This window comes from Haplochromis burtoni, unplaced genomic scaffold (assembly GCF_018398535.1).
Source record: "Haplochromis burtoni strain Fernald_Lab_line unplaced genomic scaffold, NCSU_Asbu1 Contig_246, whole genome shotgun sequence".
Taxonomy (NCBI): Eukaryota; Metazoa; Chordata; class Actinopteri; order Cichliformes; family Cichlidae; genus Haplochromis; species Haplochromis burtoni.
In genome coordinates, this window is record NW_024582607.1 from 362,713 (window position 1) to 385,927 (window position 23,215).

The 23,215-nt window shown below is 42.5% G+C and overlaps 1 protein-coding gene across 1 annotated transcript; it reads right to left on the minus strand.

Moving 5' to 3' along the window:
- Positions 1-11,742: 11,742 nt before the first annotated feature.
- On the minus strand, positions 11,743-22,713 carry adnpb (activity-dependent neuroprotector homeobox b). Its single transcript, XM_005938092.3, has 4 exons — positions 22,091-22,713; positions 18,867-18,983; positions 15,878-15,970; positions 11,743-15,715 (listed from the first exon to the last, which is right to left on the minus strand). Exons 2-4 carry the CDS (start codon positions 18,972-18,974, stop codon positions 12,743-12,745), a joined length of 3,174 nt encoding a protein of 1,057 aa, XP_005938154.1. The 5' UTR covers positions 18,975-18,983; positions 22,091-22,713; the 3' UTR covers positions 11,743-12,742.
- Positions 22,714-23,215: the final 502 nt, after the last annotated feature.

Consider the following 23,215-nt stretch of genomic DNA (forward strand, 5'->3'; position numbering starts at 1 on the left):
TTACGTGGTTTTTTGCCATCATGTTAACTGAAGCACTGATGTTGCACTTTCTAACTCTATTAACGTAATGATGACCATATCTCTAAAAACCCTCAATTAAAATCGTGTGCATTAATCATTTAAACAGTTATACTATACTCGGTAAAAACTAATAGATAGTGTGTAACAGCGATTTTATGATAGTTGAATGAAGTGTTACCTGCGTATGTAAAATTAGTATGGGTACAAAAAATAAACTGTAGTTCCTGCCACTGGCTTGTGATTGTTTTAATTTTATAGTGACATCTTATGGCCAAAAGCAATATGTACCTGCTGCAGCTGCTGGCTACCTGCCCGGTAAATGCAGATACATAACCCTTTCAAACTCGATGCCTGGTATGTTTCGGGTCCGTTTTGACCCAGACCAAGAATTCCATCATAATAAATGTCTACAAGGTTTTGTTGTTGTAGACATATTAATTTACAATGTATAAACAGCCCATCTGACGTTATTACATGGCTTAGTGATGCTTTATTATTGTTTCCAAGACAAAGCATAGCTTTTACATTATACAACATTCATCTTTGGAGAAGGACATCTATTATCACGCAATGCCATCACCCTTTTTTTTTTTTACATAAGACATAAAAACGTATTAGAAATAATTATTTAATTGAAAGTGAAACTGGCATTCTGGAACTTTTGGAATTTATTGTATAAACAGTTAAAGAACTATTTTAGCTGAATACAGCAAAATGATTCTTAGCAGGATTATTATCAGTGAGTGAAAACGACTAAAGTATTCCTTTAAAGTTACTTTACAGAGTAACATTTTGACTATGAATAAAATCCTAAAATCCTTCTCTCTTTCAAAAAAACAAACAAACAAACAAAAAAGCAACAACTTTAGAAGTCACATGTACTTGATCAAATAACAAGAAAGAATGCCTCCCTCTGCTATTCTGCTTTCAGCTAAAAGCACTCACTTTAGTTCAGAAAATTAAAAAAATGATGACTTGCACAGTTGTACTAAGCATATAACAAACTTGCATCTCGACGTTTGCTCCTATATTACATGTAGACACTAGAGGGAGACAGAGACTGCGAATGGAGATGTATGTCCTTGTTTTAAAAACTACAAATGTCTCGATTTGAAGCTGAAATATACACATATTTGACTAAGTGGAAAAAGCAGCAATGATTTATCGTCCTCCGAAAGACACAAAACACAACTTTTTTTTCAAGGCTTATATGTGTGTAAGAAATAGTTGGAGTTCCTCCTTCTGTATAATACCTGCTTCATGCAGGTAAAGGATTCTTCACATGACTGGAAAACAGAAGGCAAATACAGGGTAGCTTATGTTGATACAGTCATGTGCTTTTCAGTACAGATGGTGTTCCACTAAAAACAACAAAAAATTGTAAATCAAAATTATTGAAACATGGGTTTTCTTCTTTTGCACACTTGTAACCTCATTGGACCCATCATAGGTTTAACCATATACATATTCCCACACAACAGAGAGCAGCTACCTAAGTTTTACTCCCACACTGTCTGTATATCTTGTTAGTAGTGCTGCAGCCTCATTTTGCCTTAATTCTTTGTGTCTTTGGTTCAAAAAGGTCCAGAAAAATTCCTCAGAGATATTGGTCCACATTAAACTCAGCACATCCCAGTTTAATGTGGTCTATTGGACTGGGAACTGGTGACTGCCGAGGCCATTTGAGTACAGTGAACTCACTGCCAGGTTCAACAAGCCAGTTTGATATGACTTAAACTTTGTGATGTGGACCACTATCCTTCTGGAACCAGTCACCAGAAGATGGGTACACTGTGGTCGTGAAGGGATGGTCATCAACAACCCTCAGTGAGGCTGTGGTATTTAAACAATGCTCAGCTGGAGCTAAGGGGCCTAAAGTGCACCAAGAAAAACCCCACACACTATTACACCACTACAGTTAGCAGACTGAACCACTGACCCACATCACGATGGATCCATGCTTTCGTGTCATTTACACCACATTTGTGATCCTATCATCTGAACCTTTCACCAGAAATCATTGTTCATTAGACCAGATAATGTTTGTTTTTTAACAATGAAAACATGCAAACTGTAGCCTCCATTACCTGTTCTTAGCTTACATGAGTTTGTGGTCTTTTGCTGCAATAGTCCAGAAAGGTCCAATGTGTTGTGCATTCATAGATGCTCTTCTGCAAACTTTGGTTGTAACAAGTGGTTATATTTAAGTTCCTATCTCCTTCCTACCACCTTGAAATAGTGCTGTGCTGTGTCTTGGGTCTCAAAGAGACCATTTAGGTTATTTAAATGTATTCCTAGCCACTGAGTCACACTGTATTACTGAAATACTGTGTGGCTACATGTGTTCTGATGACCTGGTTTGACCTCTGATGTTTTAGCACCAAAAAGATTGAAAACGGGATGAAGCCATGAGCAGGTTACAAGACTAATAACAGTCCTTTGTGCTTCCTTCTTGTAGAGGGTCTGTCTGTGTAACAAGAAGATGTGATAGAGGATGATGGAAGTGAAAAGAGAGAGAGAACATAATGGAGGTTACCCTGAGGGTGATGAGGAGAATGAGGAGAGTAAAGTAATTGTAGGCTTCAATCTGATGACAAATGTGGAGAGAAGTCTTCTCACTTCTGAGCATATTGTAGATGTCACAGTCCCTGACTTTCTTGGACTTTGAGAATCAAAGAATGAACATCTAAAAATAACTGATTCATTTTTTTTTTTAAAAAAAGGTTATTCCTTGATTTTTATTTATGCAGAGCTTTTAAGTGTTAGTTCCAGTTTGCATTTTCCCCTCATTGTTCCCTGTCTCACCCTCCTGTCAGTTCCCTCTAAGTTTTGTCATGTATCTGTATGACCCTGTTTTGTTTTTTGTTTTTTAATAGTTGCTTAACTTTAGTGTTTTGTGTTTAATTTGACTTCCTGCCCCCTATCTTATTGTCTATGATTATTTTCACCTGTGTCCTGCTACCCTCCAGCTCCAATTCCCTGATTATCTTTTCATAAGTTTCGCACATAAACACCGCTGTCTTCTCCTCAGCCCTTGTGTGTCTGTTCACCTCCCATCTGTGTTTTGTGTTAGTTTATTTTCCCGGTGGAATTTTACCAGCCATAACAAAGGCTTATTTTAATTATTACATTCTGCCTCTATATGTCTGTATGTGGGTTGTCAGTCCTGCAGTTCATGACAGTAAAAAGTTCACTTCTGGCTACGTTAAGGACCATTACAGATTGTTGTACATGCTCAATTATTTGTTTGAGAGAGATGCATGACTGAATATGAATAAAAATAGAGGGCATATGAAGACCAGAGCCCAGGGTTGTGCTACACTCCTGATTATCATGACTGTTTTGCAAGTCACACAAAACATTTTCTCTTATAGGTGAAAATATATTTTTAAAGACAATCAAGATCCTGCATAAATACAACTACTACAGACAAATATGATGTCAGGTACTTTTTTTTTTTCCTTCTTTTTTTGTTTCTGTTGCTATTGGTAAGAACAAGATTACTGACAAGAAGTAGAAAGCATTCTTACCTGTTATATTGTCATATCATATTAGCTGATATTAGCATAGCTATTAGGTCAAAATATCTCGTTTTTAGCCAATAAACAGTAAATGATGTAACACTTTGATGGGTCCAACAAGGTGCAGGAAGTTACTATTCTGCTATCTTTGAAGAGACAAGAGGAACACTAAATATTTAATTTATTAAATAATATTTCTCTGTTTTTTGGAAAGTAGTCTCAACAGCGACATCTGCAGGCTATGAGGGGACAGGTCAACCCGTGTGCGTGTTGGGACAGAGAGGAGGACAGCAGGAGTTTCACTGCCTGACCCATCGTACACCTGCTGATACCAGTTCAACATTGACTTTATTGTTGGAGATCAGGAGGAATGAGCAACCAGGGAATCACTCCCTGTTAGGGTTTTAGCTCTGACCTGCTAAAAAGGTCAAACCAAAAAGAGATCAGTTAAATTACTGCTAAACAAAGAGAAAAGCAATTCAGAATTTACTGTTAACTGTAAAGAATAAAAAAAAAAAAAAAAATCAACGTGTATTTCAGCCACTGTTTATTTCTGCAAACTGGACAGGTATGGTGCAGAGGCAGTCAGCAAACAAACTGTCCATAATGGACAATCCTGGCCACCCTCTGCACCTATACTGGACAGTTAGTGCTGCACTTTCTCTAACTGACTGACTGCAACGAGGACAGATACAGGAAAATTTCTATACCTTGTGCAATAACTCTCTACATTGCAACCCATAACATAGAATCTGTTATTTCATCTCGTAATGCCGTTGACGCCTAGAGTATCATATTTGACACATACAGTTGTTTGTGAGGTTTTGACGCTTCAGTAGAGTCAATACTGATATTTCTGGCTTTCCAAACAAGTGGGGAAATGAGGGGTGGCTCAGATCTTTTGCACAGTACTGGTCTTATTGTATTTTACTGTATTTGTTTTGGTTTGGATTAGGTTTACCTTATTGAGTTATTTATTTGGTTAACGTTTAGTTAAAATTAATAGTTAAAAATGTAAATAAAACAGAACACATTGATTTACAGTAATAATTTCCGATTTAATTCATAATAGAACAGAAAACATATCATCTTGAGCTAACAAGATGTGCCATTATTAGCTTATCATTAACATCAATGAAAAAACAACTCAAATTGAAGCTGGGCACAGGTTCATCAAACAAACAAACAAAAATTGTACAAACTGTGAAACAGTTTCAGAATAATGCTCCTCAATGTAAAATTGTGAAGACTTTTAATATGTTATCATCTACAGCACATAATGCCATCAACAAAAAAGATCTGACTCTTCAAAGGCACCACAGGATCGCTCTTAAGGATGCAAACAAGCATCCTTAAGATTACAACCTGCTGCTAGGAACAAGCTCTTCGCCTGCTGTGGCAGTATGTTAACTGTGGTATATCTCTGCGGTCTAGCCCAAACTCTTGACAAACTTTTCCATTTAATTTAATTTTCATTTAAACCTCATTTTTAAATGGCCTTTCTTAATATAATTTAATGATTAATCTTTTTTTTTTTAGTTCCACAGGTTCATAAATACAAAGGCAAATTACCAAGCGATTGGCCTACTACTGAGTAGTAGTAGAAAAAAGATGTTAAAAAACATTCATACAGCTGATAGTAACGTTGACAGGCTTCTTCTTTTTCTTCTTCGATCAGACGATCCCTTTAGGGTTTGCCACAGCAGATTATTTGTCTCCATCTCACTCTGACCCCTAACGTCATCCTCTGTCACACCAACTCTCTCCATATCCTCTTTTACTCTGAGCTCTTCCTCTTCTCCTCATGCCTGGCAGCTCCATGTTCAGCTTTTATTGTTTCATATAACCACTTTCTATCCTCTGCTCACGTTCCTATCTTAATTTTTTCTCCAAACCTGAGCTGACCTACAGATTTCTAACCCTGTCCCTTTTTTGTACTCTGCTGCTGCTTGCTATAAGGACCGGAAGCTGTGACCTCTGACCTTTTTACTGTTGGTTACCAAACAAAGAAATCAATGTCATCTTTACAATTAAAAAAAGGAGGCATTTTCTTGCCCATTTGCTAAGAAAATTCAATCCCTAGACACTCAGCAGTAGACTGTTGCCCTATTTATCACCCCTCTCCTTTTGGACCTCCCTCTCCCCTGCCAGCTGTGTACAGATCTTTGTGTCAGACCTCCCAAAAGACCATCTCCCTCCCATGCACCTGCATGTGCCATGCGATGCAGCCGACATCCTTTTTACACCACCGAGCAGCGCCAGCAGCTGCCTCATTGTCGCTGAGCAGAAAAGCTCCTCACCGCTCCTCCACTTAAGTCTTACTGTGCAGGAGGCCCACAGACGAGCAAGGGCATTCTCAGTCTCTTCAGTGCACACGCCACCGCAGAGCAGTAGACCCTCAGCCTGCTGGGTTTCTCTGATTCTCTCTCCCTCTCTCAGGGGAGATGATGATGTCATCCGCTGAGTTTCTGCAGCCGCATTCATGCAACATCCTGCAAAGTTTCATTCATGTTTTGACAGGCAAATTGGAGGCTGTTTGCAATACACTGCAATAATCTGCCCAACACTCCAGGAACATTCCTTCTTCCTTAATATAGGAACAGTTTGGATTCATTTACTCTGAGTGGGAATGGAATTTATGATTGCTTTGTGTCTACGAGTCATGTAAAATCCTGATATGCCCACTGTGGACTGTTGATAACCATTATTATTGGGCAGAGGTGAAATTATGAAGAAAAAAACAATCACTGTTTTGCACATTTTTCTTCATTTCTCTTGACACAAACAACTGTGATGTCATAGAGCATCAACTTCAGTTTGTTACAGGTGATTAAAGGTATGAGGAAAAAAAGATTTCTGTTTTCTCATTTTTATGTGATATAGATTTTTCACCTCTTCAGCCTTCTATAAATCCTTAAAGTTATACATAACTAATGATTAAATATCCTTGGGCCTTCGGTGGTGCAGGCTTTGTAAAGTACTATTCATAAGGTTAAAAGAGAAGCCAAAAGGAGACAGAGTAACTCCATGGGGGAAAAAACGATGGTGAACTTTTATTATCAAAAGGTTCATTTGAAGCAGGGGTGTCAAACATGAGGCCCATGGGCCAGAATCGGCCTGGGAAGGACACCATTATGTCCCACTTGATGGATTTGGAATATGTGAAAGACTGCATAGATTTCAGTAAGAACCTCCCCACAGCCATTCATACGACACCGTGATGGACTATATAAATTTCAGTTTTGTACAATGTGTCCACAGTAGAAAAACAAAGAGACCGTGAACTAACAAAAATGTTCTCTTTTGATATTCCAGGAGTTTGAGCAATGAGAAACGTAATTCTAAACATTTATTTTTGCTAAAATATTTCTTTCATTTACTACAGCAACATTTCTTTATTGTGTAGAAAAAACTGAGAAGTACTGTTGGATTTTTACTTTATTAATTGGTGTTAAATGCGTAGTTAAAAGCATTTCCACTAACAGAAAGGGAAGTGTCTCTGGTTCAGTCCATTTAAGATCAAAGTGTGTGAAGTGCTTTTGACATATCTGATTTAAAGGGACAAGACACAAGGGGACACAACAGGGGAAAGTACTGTAGCTGTGACAGGGATGAAACACTGGCAAACAGAAAAACACCACAAAAGTATGCAAAACACAATGGAAGTGATTTTAACATGATGGAAAAGCTATGGAGGTGAAACACGTGAAGGATTACAGAAGAAGAAGTGTTGGGAGGGAGAAGACGACGCAAAATAATCTGTTTTAATTGCACCATTGATATTTTACTGTAGATGCACGCTGTTAGCTGTTTACCACAGCTGTCTCCCCAAATTCACTTCCACTGTGTTTTGTGTCCCTTTTTTCAATGTTTTTCTGTTTGCTGGGTGTTTTTTTAAGTTAGAGTACCTTTGACCTTTCAGGGCCACCGTAGAAGAGAGAAAATCCAACAGAGAGAGTGGAAAACAAGATGAGATATAAGCTGACTCGCTGTTCTTTTGCCACCTGTATCCGTGTCACTCCAGATCTCAGCCTCAGCGTAGATGACCTCTCTCCCTCATTAACAGGGAGCTTTCGTCTGATTTTTTTTCTCATTGCTTACTCAATAACTTCACTGTATTCTTTCCCTGAATCTCTTACAGTACACGTGTGTGTGTGTGTGTGTGTGTGTGTGTGTGTGTGTGTGTGTGTGTGTTTGTGGGTGTAGCACAACTGTTCTGACTGCAGGAGGCGCTAGTCGTGGGCCAAGTCTGCAAGCATCTCTCTGTGTCTCTCACACCCCACAGTCCTCCCCCCAGCCCCCACCCGCATCCCTGCTTCCATCACCCAGCACTGCAGAAGAGGCCTCTTGTCTCCCCCGCAGTCTGCAAGGCCTTTCTTGAGCCTGCCCCCCCTCCCATCCACACAACTCCACCGCCTCCTCTCTCTCTTTCTCTTTCTGTATCTGCTGGTGTTATTGTCCCAGTTTGTGTGGCACCTTGCTCCAGATGACCTCTAGCGACATGCAATATTCAGAGGATGAACGAGATGAAACCTTGCACCCACGACATCAAGAGCATCACTTCCACTGGCATATTCACATATTTTGCTCTTATTTAGCAGCCCACCTCTTTTTCTTTTTCTATGTTGTTTTCATTGTCGGGAATCTCATACTGGCTCCTGCAGGTTTCCCACAGGGTGCGCCATTAAAAACTTCATTGCAGTTATTGTTATAGTCCAACCTGCCCACGTGTTCCTTCTCCTCTGCTCCTCACCTCACCACCTCTAACCTGTCCCACCTTTCCCTCCTTCTCTCTCCTGTCTCTCATGCTCTCACTGCTCAGGTGGATGTGGGCAGCAGGTCAGGTAGGAGCAAAATGTTCCACTGACCTGCGGCCAGTTCAGCCAATTCGCCTCCCTCCTGTTAAGTAGATGGGCTCTTTTTGTCTCAGAAGCCAGTACCTCTTTGTGTCTGACAGCTGGAGGAGAGAGACAGGGTCTCCCTCTCTTTCTCTTCCAGCTGTAGGGGGCGCCAGTCACTACACCGCCACCACCACCAGCATAACCTTGCCTTGCTACCCCCCCGTCCCCCGTAGTACTTCCTACCCTGTTTCTACTTCCCACTTCTCCATCACCCTCGCCCTTCCTCTCCTCCCTCTGTGACTCTCTTTTTCTTCTTCACATCCCCTCCCCCCAGCTCCTTCACCCACCCCTTCCATTCCCTTCTTCTCCCTCTCGCCTCCCTTCCCCTCCCCTTCCCCCCTCTGAAAGGCTGTTAAACGCTCCTTCTGCACACAGCACTGCAGATGAGGCCTCCGCCTCCCCCACAGTCTGCTAGGCCTCTCTCTCTACTCTCTCCTTCAGACCCCCCCCCAACCCACCACCACCTCTCCTTCCCTCCCTCTCCCTCACTCCTTACAACAGCATAGCAACACTGACTAGCCAGCCAAGGAGAGTCTTGTCTCTCTCTCCCTCTTGCACTGGGGTAATTTCCCTCCATTTTAGATTCCTCATCCCAGGGCACCAAGGATAGGATTTTAATGAAATACTTGGGAGGGGGAATATATGTATCTGATCTCCCTCAGTTCGCCTGCACTGGTAGAGCACTGTGACCCACTACATTTAACTAAGTCCCATCTGATTGATCCCTGCTTTGGCAGAACTCTCATCCAATGTGCAGAGGGTTAATAATGCAATGCTCCCAGTGCTTTTCCACAACAAGTTAATGGTAACATGCAGACTGGATCTACTTGGTACAGCCTGAGCACACAGGTATATTGTAGCTGTCAAACACCTCACATGGAGAACTGTGTTTCATCTTTTTCTTCCAGTGGTGAACATTCAAAACCCTTAAGTTGTGTGACGAAGCGTCACCCCGGGTCACCCTACCATCAAAACACAGTTAAATCCTTTGATATGACACCACTAACTGCCCCAGTTTTGTTTTTATAATCAACAACATACTGATGACATCATTGTTTGACTGCACCTATGACACCAGAGAAAAAGCTCTGGTTCTGTTGGTGATTTTATTTTTTTGTATTATTATTTTATGGTTACCAAGCAATGCTGGATATTCCTGGAACTATTTCTGGCAACACACCAGAAAAAAAGCCTGTCTTAACTTCAAGGTGCTCACCCTTTATGCTATGCAGAGGATAAATCTGTTTCTTCCACAAGATTTTATTTTAGGATGACATTACCCCACTGTTTTCTCAAATTACAGCAGAATTCAAACCTCATTAAGATAATGGATATACTAAGATATTTAAGATCTGACTGAAGAAATATTTACTGGATAAATGTTTTGAAATAAGATCCAGTTTATGTGGACAGATATCTCACTGTCATCACTGGAGCTTGCACACTTTATTTATTTATTTTTAGATAACTTAATGTAGAGGATGTCAGCACATGACAGTAACCCACAAATTTAGAAATGGATAAAAACATGGCAGTCATATTTTGTGCTAGTGTAATAAGGATTTTTTTTCTTTAGCTGCTAGCCTGAATATATTGTCTGCTGTTACCTTGCTTTATCAGGAAACTCACAACCATAGGTGATATGTACGTGTGCTTCATATCCAAAATTATCCGGAAACTGGTATATTTATTGAGCATGTTCACACCAAAGCTGCTCTGGCCCACTGAGGCATAGACACAGAGCCTCTGGCTCCGAACCATTTTGGGGCACAGTGCCCTGCTGAGTAGGTATGCTTTGTCTGCAACCATGTTTAAGTAGGTGGTCATGACCCGGAGTTTCCTTGAAGAACACTGAATTATAACAACATAATCAAATCAATTGAAAATCTGATTAAGTTACAGCGACCCAAAGAGCAATAGAGCAATGTACATAAATGTTGGTGCGTTATAAATGTACCACAAGTTCATATTTCTTAATGAGACCTAAATCCTGGTCCTGTGTGGTCAATATATTTCAGTAGTGGGTAATATGTGGCTTGTGGCCTGTACAAGTGAATAGAGTGATACTTATGCCAGCTCACAGTTTTACTGTGGGAACTGGCAGCGATTTTTTTCCCAGACTGCATTTATGGACAGGCTGAAGTGGTGAAAGAAAACAAAATGAACAATTTTCTATATCTCTAATAATCCAGTGGCCATTCAGATTGATGTCAGCTGAACCTGCTGGGTTCTGCTCCCACCTGGAAAACCATAACAGCTTTTCTAAACAGCCATCAGTGCACCATTAACAGTATTTTATCCATCATTAACCATCAGACCTTTAGCTAGTATTGATAATGGTCCATCTACAGCACCTTTTTAAATCAAAGATTTGACCGCTACATGAGTTAAATACCAACTATTTGTCAAAGGAAGTTCAGAAACTTGAGTAAAATAAGATGTGTCTCCAGTTCTTCCCCCCTAACTCACCAAACATTGCAGAGTACAGCACACGGGAAGAAGCACCTGTGTCAGTTTTAAGAAATCAGACAGGAAGTGAAGCGTCATACTTTCATTCATGGAGTAGTTTCCGTTTCAAACAAGCCTTACTTATGTTATAGCAGGCACTGATGCAAGCTCTTAGGATCTCCTCCCTTTAAGCCCCCTGTAAAACAAAAGCTTTGAACAGCAGGTAGATCCCCTCTGACATTATACTAAGCCAACAGCAGAAAAAAAATACTGAAACACAGGGATCACTTGTGCCTCACCGAATCCATTATTTCAAAATTTAACGATTTTAAATATGAGGCTTCACCACTGTAACAGTATATTTTAGAGCCTGACTGATACATCAGCTGTGCTGATATTAGCCACGTGCCAGTGTGTCATTATTGGAAATTTTAAGTTGCCCAATAAATAAGAATTAAAAAATTTAAAAAATAAAGATGGGAGAAACACCCTTCACCCATGTTATTAGTGACTGCATAATTTGTCCAGCAGAGGGCATTCAGCAAATTCTCCATTGGTAACACATATTTGGAACACAACAATCAATCCTTCTTGCCACAAGATTATTTTGTACCTTGGTAAGGACTCCTAAATATCACAAACGCAATGCAGTAAGACTTGATACATTATTTGTCTTAAAGAAAAATCATATATCCACTGGTATCAAATACTGGTATCGTTCTTAAAAATTCTACATCAGTCAGATTATATGGAAGAAAATAAAGCTTAATAAATCCCTTTTAAGAAGAAATGCATTCAAAGCTTCAAAGTCTCAAGTATGTGAAAAAAAGAAACCAGTGTCACTTTGACTGTCTGAGAAGCACAATTACAGCACTTTATTGTTCATAAATGCTAAAGTGGAAAATGAAAACAAATACACACAATTCAAAGAACACATATAAAACACAATATCTTTTTTGGAAAAAAAATGCTTTCACTATTGTGGATGTCAATTTGCTGATTACTGTCCAGTCTTGAAGGGGGAGCAAAACATCGAGTGAAAATTGTGAAAATAGAAGGCAAGTACAGTACAGTCAGGGATAAGGAGCAAGAGGCTGCAAAAAGTGGCTGAAATGCTGCTTTCCACTATCATTCCACAAAAGAATTCATTAAAAATTAAAATAATATCTAAAATCCAAACAAAAAAAACTGTTTGTTTATTTATAGATATATTATTTTGCAAAGAAACTAGTTTTGGTTAAAAAATAAACATACCAGAAAATACCAGCCACCAAAGCAACACCTATTGTATGTTAAGCATACCAATGTAGAACATATGAGGCTACCTTACACACAGGTAATAGCAAATATTTAAGAGTACATGTACAGCATCATGTGTCCAAACATGTCTAAAAGACTGTACAAATTTACACTACCTATGTGAGGAGAACTACATGAAAAATGATGGATTAGTTGGTCAGCTTCAAAGCCTGACCTCAAAACATCTCAGTATTTTAAGCCAAGCTCAATGGCTACATCACCGTTAGGACTCCACCCCAAAGTACTAAAGTATATAGAAGGCAAAAAACTTTGTTTGGTGTAACGTCAGTATCTTTACACCTTCCCTCCCCTGCTCTGGGGGGAAAACAAACAAACAAAAAAAAAAAACAACATTTAAACTTTGTTCACAAATCTTTACATGAGTCCTAGCTGCTGCCCTTAGAAGTCATTGGATGGCTTGTGTTTGAGTTCCCTTGTCGCTCCTTCCTTCACAGATGCCTAGTGTTGCTGTGCAGTGTCCTTCAGTTCAGGCGAGGCGATCAAATTTTAAGTGCCTCTCTTGAGTGTGCGAGTCTTTTGATTTTTTATCAGTCACACCTGCTGCTTGCCCAGCTGGGCTGCGTCTCTCCTGCTTCTTGCTGATGATGGGACAAATTTGGGAATGATGATGGGTAGAGTGTCTCTTGCTTTAGCACTCTGTCTTCCTGAGCCCTCTGTGGGTCCAAAACCATTCTCGACGTGCGCCCCTTCGTCTTCATCGTCGTCATCCTCATCGTCATCATCATCGTCGTCGTCGTCTGAGAGATCATCTAGATCTGAAACAATCTTGGCCCTTGTCCTTGGCTCCATTCTTTCCTTAGCTCCAGTAAGCTGCTGGTTACCATGGAGATGTACCTCTCCCTCTGCTTCCTTGTTATCCTCCTGCTGCTCTTCCTCCTCACTGTCAGAGTCGATAGCTATAGGTTCAGAGAGGTCTAGAGGCATTTTCTGTGGTAAGGTGCTGTTGATTGTCTTGGGTTGGTCTTTGCTGGCACTGTTGGGATTTGGGGCAGATGGCTTTGCTTTAGTATCTTCCACATTCGCAGCTGGCTTTCTTTTTGGTAGTGGAGCTATGCCACCATTAGCAGCTATAAGCTCCCTGTGTCTCTGCAGAGCCTGCTCCGATAGTCCCATATGCATCCTAGATGTCCGCCGTTTGCCACGTCTGCCCTCGCACACGCCATCCTGACCGAATGCCAGCTCGTGGCTAACTTTGCTGAGCTCATGCATACTGAACCCAAGCAACACGCTGGCGCCCTGGGTTTCACATTCCTGTACGCACTTCCTCCTTGTGTTGACAAAGTGGCTGGCAATGTCAGACTTCCACAGCCACAGGCTGGCTGCCAGCTTCTCCACCTCCCTTTGTGTAGGATATGGTGCTCGACTGAAATACTGCGTTAGAAATGCCTTCTTGGATTCGTATGACAGGTTTTCGTGTCCTTTGGGGTCAAGTGCCAGGACTACAGGTTCATCCGGGTTTTCTACAAATCCAGACGGACCATTGATATCCCTGGGGTGGGCCCTTTCCCCAGGCGGTCCTGGCCTCCTTCGTTTTGGTGCACTAGCCTCAGAGCTATCAAAGCTGGCCCGTTTGAGGGCACTGCTCTGAGCCGGACTGACCCGAGAAGAATGGGCTGCCCGGCTATCTTGCCCATTCTGGGACTTCCCTACACCTCGACAGTGCACCAAATGTAGTGTGATGGTGGAGGCAGTCATGTTACTTGTATAAACTCCCAAGCAGTGAATACACTTGTAAGTCAGTTTCTTTTCTACTGGGTGAACTGTTTGTATGACCTGATGCCTCTCTCTCAGATGGTGGGCCAGTGAGTCTGAGATTGGGCCCTTAAGGATAGAGAAGCAAAGAGGACATAAAGTCTTGCCCACATCCCTCTTGTATGGTACAGATGCCTGTGGGGCAATCTTTGCTGGTACACTGTCAGCAGCCCCTGAAGGTGTTTTGGGTGGGTGCTGAGGCATTAACCTCTTACCTGATATTAGCGAGGCAGACAAGGCTGATGATACAGAGGAGCTATTTTGAGCATGAAATGCCACTGACTCCTCAGGGGCATCTCTCATGTTGTATGTAGTAACAATCAACTGAACGTTTTTGGGATTACCCTGCTGCAAAGTGAGGTCAAAAGTCAGAGGAGAATCTGTGCGTGGGCCAACTCTCTCATCTGGGTGCGACAGCCGCATGTGGGCCACCATCTTCTCAACGTCATTGAAGGTTGCACGGCAGTGTGGACAAGACAGACCGTGGATCAACATGTGGTTTAACAATGTGTCACTGGGGAGATAGCGGTTACAGTACAGACACTTGCTGGTGAAATTGTGAATTTTCATGATGTAGTTGGCCACAGCAGGCACCTTCTCTGCTTTGTGCTCCTTCTCAAAATGAGAACTGTATACATTCTCCGGGAAGAGCTCATTGCAGATGGTGCAGATTTTCCACTTCTGGGTATAGGATGTGCCAAGGACAGATGAGCCACCTTTCTTAGCCGTAACAGAGGCTACAGTAGTAGCTGCTGCTTGAACACGTGAACCAAGAGGGTTTGATTTGAGTGAGGAAGAAGCACCGAGCATAACTGGGCTCCGTAGGCTGCCACCAGAAATAAGCTGCTTTGCTGCGTGTGACTGCTGTGGCACAGAAACCTGGGCGTTACCAGGCAAAGTAACTCGAACTTGCTGGCTGCCAATAGAGAACGGCTGCGTGGTACCAGCCTTTAATCCTATAGCATCGTGTTTCAATCCCGACAGAAGACTCTGAGAGTTGAAACCAGTCTTTGATGCCATGACAAGTCGACCCAGCTGCTGTGAGCTAGGAGACCTGGTAGAAGCCATTACTGCACCTTTAGGGCCCATCCCAATGATGGTTTTGTCTCCTTGGGTTTTTGGGGGCATCATGATGATGGGTTTGGGACGGGGGACGATCACGCTGGTGTGTCCAATCATTGCAGTGACCTGGTAACCAATCCTCTCGTGGTCCTCAATGACATGTTGGACTAGTGCCTCATAGGTCCGTGGAACAAACAGACACTTCTTGCAGTGAATCTGGTTGCTGCTCACGTTGTTCGTGTTAGTACCGTCTGTGCCACCGTTGTGAGCATTAGCCTTGTCTCCTGGTTTCACAATGTAGGGCTGGGCCACCTGCTGAAAGTGTTCCCGATAGATGTGCTTTCGCACTACATTGTACAAAGGGTCCCTGTAGGTGCACTTTTTGCAGTAGTACACCGCCTGTTCCACACTGTCCCCGCTTCTCTTCAGCAGCCCGTCCTTCATCATGATCCCACCAGCTCCCGCCATACCACCGGGGCCCTGCCGCACAGTGTTATTGGGCATGTGGAAAAGTTTAATGTGTGTTTCCAGAGTCTTTTTGTTGCCATTGTAAGTGCAGTAGGGGCAGTTGAGCAGAATGTTGTTTTCAAAGTCCTCGCTGTGTACATTGCGGAAATGGCTTTTGTACGCAGAGAAGTACTTGGATGAGAAGAGGCAGCCAGAACAGCAGAAAGGTTTTGAGCGGTAGTCCTGGAGAGAGAGATGGTAGGAGACCAAAAAAAAAAAGTTGTTTTTGTGATTTAAACAAATCATTATAATTATATATTATACATGTGTTTAAAATGGAAAAAAAAAAATCACAGTAATATATTACAGTATGTGCAAAAGAAGTTGTGATTACATGTCACACACCTGGGCTTTGGTATGCGATGGTTCCCACATACAGACATCCTCCCAGCTAGTGTGCTTTATATACACCTCAGGAGGAGTGAAGTCTTTATAGTCCTAGCAAACAAAGAATTTAACATAAATAAGTGAAAAGATTCAATCACTCAGCAGAACAATACTTAAACTGTCACAAGACAAAGAATGAAACGATAGTATATATTAGGGGTGCAACGATACACAAAATTCACGGTTCGGTTCGGTTCGATACTTTGGTGTCACGGTTCGATATTTTTTCGATACAAAAAAAATGTTCATGCCTTTTTAATTTGTCATTTATTAAAATTATAAATATATATTTTAACTCAAAAGTACAGTTTTTAAATTTAACCCTAACCCTTGTGCGCGTTTTTTATTTTGACAGCGAATGCGCACCTGCGGACCACTTATGTGCAGCCCTGGTTATTTAGCTCGTCATATTGCAGCCACAGAAATTTTTTGTCCATGAAACCATAAAGCTGCACTTTCTTTTTGCCTTATAGTCTGATTTGTCATAACTTCTCCGTTTTGTGGTAAGCTTTTCTTTGGCTGTCACTTCTTCACCCTGACCTGTCTTATTTGGCTCAGCAGAACTAAAATATATATCCTGCTGCTTTTACACACGCACTCACATAAGCTCAGCGATTCTCTGCGCGATCAACCTCTCACATGTTTAAGCTTGCTGCGGGAGATTTCACTTGTCATGTTTGCATAGTAAGCTAACGATTAATAAGACGATGTCAGAGGAATTGGTGCACAAATTATCATCACTCACAGATCAGTGCTGTCGCTCTCTATACACAGTTCGCGCGATTGCAAAGTGAAAGCAAAAAAACAAGCGCAAATTCAAACGCGATTTCAATATGTCACATATTGACAGTGGCTCACCGATGCCAATGACATAATTACCCAGCTACATTTCTGAAAGAATGCAAAAGCATTGACATATATTTTTCCTTCCTACAATAGCCCGACGGGCAGGGAAGAGATAGATTTTGGTAGCCCGACTGAAAAAATCGCTAGCCCGGACGTCGGGCTAGCGATATTGCAAGCCCTGTATCTGATTGAGGAATCACTCATCTTTGGAAAAGAGAGTTTATTACAGAGAAATGTCTCTTTCCAAAATAAAAGCTATACTATCCGCTTCTTCTGGGCTATATTCTCAGCAGCATAAGGAGAATCATGTGCTAACAGCTGTCTAAATGACTCGGCTAAAGTTAGTAGCATGCTTGTTGTTTTTGTCTTTGCACTAGGATGATGTCGGCGTAAATGTGCAGTCATATTCGTTGTGTTCCCACTAGTGCTTTCAGGTTAATCTCGTTGAAATGACCTTAACGCCACAACACGGCAAATCTCCGTTAACGAGCTAACTGCGCTAACACACTAGCTCCCACCCATGTAATTGAGCATTGCGTGGCACATCCAACATACTGTTTTACTTTAGTCCATGACTCGCTTACCTTCAGGGTCATACGTCACATGAAAACCAAAATAATTCCAAACGCCAGATCTGAATGAGGGTGGGGGAGGTCCATGTTGAAGGAGAGCTTAACTTCTGTCTCGCTAGCTTGCCCTGCGCTCTTCCTTCTGACGATGCTGTCTGTGTTGAGCGCTCAGTGGATCTGGCTCGACAGTGCAGCCTAGGCGGAGTAGTCGAACGCAGATTCACTGAGCGCTCAACACAGACAGCATCGTCAGAAGGAAAGTTGATAAAATAAATTACAAATGTTGTATTGTTCGATACATATGCGTACCGAACCGAAAGCACTGTATCGAACAGTTCAATATCGATACGAATATCGTTGCACCCCTAGTATATATGGAGAAGTTATTTTTGCCTTCTTGCATGTCAATCAGACACTAACTAGATGAAGGATTTGAGTTTTCCATTTTATTTGAAGTAACTCACACCTGTGACTGCACCCTTTTACAGTTATCTGAAAAACACTTACTTTAAGGTCTCTCATCATCATCATCATCTACCAATCAGATATTTGGACCCAATATTAGTCCAGTACAGACTGAAAAAAGCTTGCTCAGTATTGCATCAGTAGCTAGAGGGGGAACTAACAAACAAAGTAAACAAAAAATCAAGGGTCAACAGTTTGCAGGTTTTTTTATGCTTCCTACACCTAAACTTACAAGCTGCATGCAGCAGTTAGTGACATAACTGCAAACTGTGTCTAAAGAACTCAGTTGGTGATGCTTTTGATATCGTTTGCACACACTTTTATTTATTGTTTTCATTGTGACTTTTTCATTCCTTTACATATTTGTAGAAGAATTTCGCCCACCCTTCTTTACACTGTTGCTTCAATTCACTGAAGTTAGTGGGTATTCATTTATGCACAGCTCTCTTAAAAGTCACACTGCTGCATTTCAAACTGGGTTAAGCTCGAGACTTTGAGTGGGCCATTGCAGAACCTTGACTCTATTATTTTTAAGTCATTCTGCTGTAGATTTCCTGCTCTGCTAGGAATCAAGACACAGTTTTTGCCTAGCTTTAACAGTTGGACAGAAGGCCTCAGATTTGACTCTAGAATACGTTGGTGTATATTGAGGAGTTGAAGGCTGACTAAGGGACTTAAAGATGCCCACGTCCTATTGTTGCAAAAAAGCCAAAATCATCAACCCTCCACCACCGTGCTAGACAGCTGTTGTGAGGCATTTGCTTTAGAGAGAAGAGACTTTCTCATAGCTTTCTCAATCTTTTCCTAGTTGTAGTGTTATGAACTTTAACATACTGACTGAGGCATGTGGAGTTTGAGATGTTTTTCTGACCACTGCACTGTTTATTTTTAATGACGAGGATCATCTTTCTCCTAAATGAAATGACATGTCAAAAAAAATGAGTAAACTAATCTTACCATCATAATATTTCAAATACTATTTTAAGAATCCAGTTAATACTTCAAGAAATTATCTACATAGATGCTGCATGCGTAACTGTAAAAAACACCAAAGCCTGCACACTCACCTCTAGGTGATCTCTACAGAACTCCAGGCCAATGTCTCCGAGGACCTTTTTGACATTTTTCCTTGCTTTCCGCAGACTGCCCAGGTTATTGACGGGGAGCTGGAACATTCTGCCTGCCTGAACAGAAAACACAAACACATCCATGCTATCAACAGGTGCAGGGCAGATTTTGGACAGGTGTCTGGTAACTGAAGCCAAAGGTCAGGGAATAAACAGTTAGCTGAAATGCACAGTTTATGTGATGTAACCTGCCTTTCATAAATCCTAAAAAAGATTGTGGGTTCAAAACTTCTTTTCAGACATGAAGAACACAGCTTTCAACTGTTAAAGTAATGTCTTTTTTTGTATTTTGACTTTATTATCACTTTACTGAGACATGGTAACGAGTTGTGACTGCAAAGTTTTGTGCAGATGTTCATATGATTTATTGTGACTATATGGACTCATCTGCAAGACACTACAATTCAATGACCCAACTAAACCTGTGTCCTTAAAAAGATTCACTTTTCCTGTGGAATTTCTGCATGTTCATCACTCAGTTAAGACTAACCCCTGTCTTAATTACAAAGGCAGTTTCCACAGAGGACACTCATCTTGACAGGGCAGAAAACACATGAGGTGTTAGCAATACTCTGAGCAATAGCTCTGCTTTATTAAAATACCCCAGTAGGCCAGGGCAAACAATACAAGAACCACACAACTGGAGCAGGTAAATGGAATTCGGCTGTAATGATTTTTTTTTTCCATAACTCACACTTGGGCTTTCTCTACGTTGACACATGCCACCAAGTTCTGTCAGAAATAGCTAGCAGCAAAGCTTTTATTCTCTCACAGAGGTTAATAGGGTGATGCAAACATGTTTCCAGAAAACCTTTTCAGACCCCAGAATAACAAAATGTAAATGTTACCCTGCAGAGCTAATGACATCGAGTTGTGGGATTTTTCCTAACAGGGTTCCTGCTTTATCTCATTCATTTGCACAAGAATGCACATGGATGCCAGGATACAACTTCCACAAGGCGAGCCAGAGCTCAACGAGTTAGAAGTGTCATTGCTAATGCAAAGACAGAAGCACACAGATCCTCCCAGCTGTTATTATCAATATCACTTATCAATAAAGTGAGGCAGCCAAAGGACACAAGTGTTGTTAATGTATTTACCAAACAGTCTGATGCATCTACTCAAATCAAAGCTCCAAACTACTGAGGTCAAAGGTCACTGATGTACAACAGCATGAAGGCAGCTCAGCGACAATAAACAGTACACTTCCAAACAATTCCTGTGAACACCTCAGCTTATTTCCCCTTCTAGAAAACGCAAGTTGAGTGGGGCTGTGGATTCTACCATCTGTTGGTCCAGTGAGGAGACCTTTCTGTCAATCCGCCCAGCAGCCCCACAGTTCTACTTGCCTCACATTGGTCTTACAGTGGGAACTGAGCAAAAGGGAATGCAAACCTCACACACCCCTGCCCACTTCCCCTCTATGTGTCTCTATCCTGCTTCCGCCCATTACTTGTAGATGGCGCTAGAGAGGAATTCCATTATGTAAGCCTCCCTATATTCTGCCTGCCCCCTTTTTTCTCCTCCCTGCCTCGCAATACCATCACAGAATGGCGCCTCCTATTGAGTCAGCAGCAGCCTCTACAATATGTCTGCAGTGGGAGAAGGGGAGTGGGGGGTGGGGGTAGAAAGGGAGGAAGGGGAGGGACAGAAGGAGCGAGAGAAATCAGGGAAGGGGGAGGGCGAGTGTGAGAGGATGAGGTGGTGGTGGTGGGTGAGGGAGCAGGGAGAAGGAGGAGGGAGAGTGAGAGGCAGGGTGGGGGAGTGAGTGAGGGTAGAAGGAGTGTGAGGAGAGAGATGATAGGAAAGCAGAGAGGACAGAGTGAGCGACGGAAGTGGAGAGGGGGAAGGGATGGGGAGGCAGGGAGGTTGGACAGACAGGCTCAGAGGGGAGGGTGAGGAAAGGCGGGGAAGAGGCTGAAGGGGGAGAGAGAAAATGGAAGAGGGTGAGAGAGTGGGCGATGGATAGAAGTGAAGGGGGTAAGAAAAGGAGCAACAAAAAACAAAAAAAAAGAAAGAAACAGGAGAGGCTGAGTAGGAGGGAAGGGAGGGAGAGAAGGAAGAGGAAAGGAAGGAAAGGCAATAGGAGGCAGCTCTCTGCTTTTCTCAGATCAGGGAGAAGAAAAAGGCCCCCCTACCCAATCATGGTGGTGTAAAAAAAAAAAGAAGAAGAAGAAAACAGGAGGCCTTCAAGCCTTCAACCACAGAATTCCTCACTCAGTCCTTCACCAGGACACAAAAACCTGTCTCCCAACTGCTGTTTACACTTCTACATTCAATGTAGGGATGAGGGCAGAAGCTTCTGGTGACATCCATGTCCACTCTGACACCAGAAAAAGTTTGAGATGCTTTCAAGCTTTCAATGCACAGTTGTATCATTGAACTTGATGCTTGCCTGCAGCACTTGCTATTACAGATGTATATGAGGCTGATATTTCCTGATCATAACCTGACTCTTGTCCCAGTCAAGTGACAGCCATCCTCTCAGCGTTACTAGTGCATCACAACCCTCTTCTCACCTGGCTGACCTCTGATCACGCTTTAATCATCTCTGAGGCTTCAAATGCAAACCCGCATGATCTCGGGTACGGCTGTAGACAAGTAAAATGCACAGCCTATACCGGGTTGAAGACAACTCTGTGTCCAGTAATACAGCTACACTTTCGACACCAGGAGCCTTCTTCGCATCAAAGACCAGCAAGCCCGGCGTCATGAGCGACGGAGACAAATAAATCGTGCGCTGGGTCCACGCTGGTGTCAGTGATAAACATCTGGCAAAATCCAAATCGATTTGGCAGGGAGATGCTGTCACTGACAAAGAATGGGGACACACCGCGCTAAGTTAGCATGCTAGGCTAGCCAAACTCGCACTAACAACACTGACTGAAATAATAACAATAATAATAGTTCCGCCTTCTGTGCCCTTATTTAACCACAAACAACACCTGTCTGCATTTAGTTTTTGTTGGCTGCTATAAACAAACCTACTGGACAAGTAATTCAACTTGAGCTTGCGCCCCTTACAGGGAGTAACAGAATATCGACAGCCAAGTTACCTTAGCTGTAGTTCATCGCCACCCACCGCATCAGCGCAGGTAGCTACGGCTAACAGCAAACTCTCACTCCCTCAGGGTAACGCCGAACACTAAGACAGACAAGTTTACCTGCGTTCACATCCAGCGCTCCCGTCTCAGTGAAATGTGCCACCTCAGGATGGCTGAGGCGATGTAGAGACACTTTCACTTGCTCGGATATCTCCTCCAATATCCTTTAAGGTGACAGCTTGCTTCGCCAGAAGAACGAGTCGACCGAACGCGAGTCTATCCTCCAAACCCGACTGTCCCTCGCCGACAAGGGCTATCCTCTTCCCTCCGGTCGGCCAACGGGAGCGAAAAGCCTTGCAGCTTCATTAGACAATTAAAAGCTCCATTCCCTGGAGTGGTGAGGGTGGGCACATGCCTTGTTTTTGAGGAACAACTACTCGTTCAAATAAATCGCATTTAACTCTACCTACGAGTGCCTGTTAGCCGATAACGCTTTGCCCATTCTCTTCTCTGACAGACAATACACATTCAGCCTAGAAACTGCCCTATCCAAAATGGCGCAAATAAAAGGGGCGGAAGTGACATCGACTTGATTAGCATAAATTGTGAGAACCTCGCGAGGCCGGCTCATTAGAAACTCTTGATTGGTCTGTCAATCAACTTAACCAATTAACCAAATGTATGTTCAAAGGAAAACCCGTGTCGTCTATCAGACCCTGCGGCAGGCATTTGGTGTTGGTGTCTGACTGTGTGGGGTAAACAACCCAACACAGTATTTGCGGGAACTCACCGATAGCGGGCGTCCTACCGGAGTAGGTTTCCACCGGAGTAGTGCGCACGCGCATTCTGGCTACATCTGGCGTCCCCCACCCCATCCCCTCCCTTGTGGAGGGACGGATGAACACAGTGCCTCAGCACTCAGCTGGAGTGCCATGAACGACTGAGGCAACGTTAGGTGGCGCTGTACTATAGCTGCCCGAGCCTACCGAAGTGGCCGGGACTACTTTCCTGTACAGTGCCAGTAGAAAGGCTGCTCCAAAGAATAGTTCTGTTATCAGCACTCGTCCAGAGTGTCACTGCATTCACATGGATAAAGTGAGGCAAAAGTTCTCCATCAGGTCGGGTGGATTTTTGCACATCCTACCTTTTCACCCCATCATCGCTGTCACTCACACTCATGCCACTCTATTGTATTCAGGTTTGCTGTGGAGGGCAATGCAATACAGCAGCTGCTTGCCAGCCTTG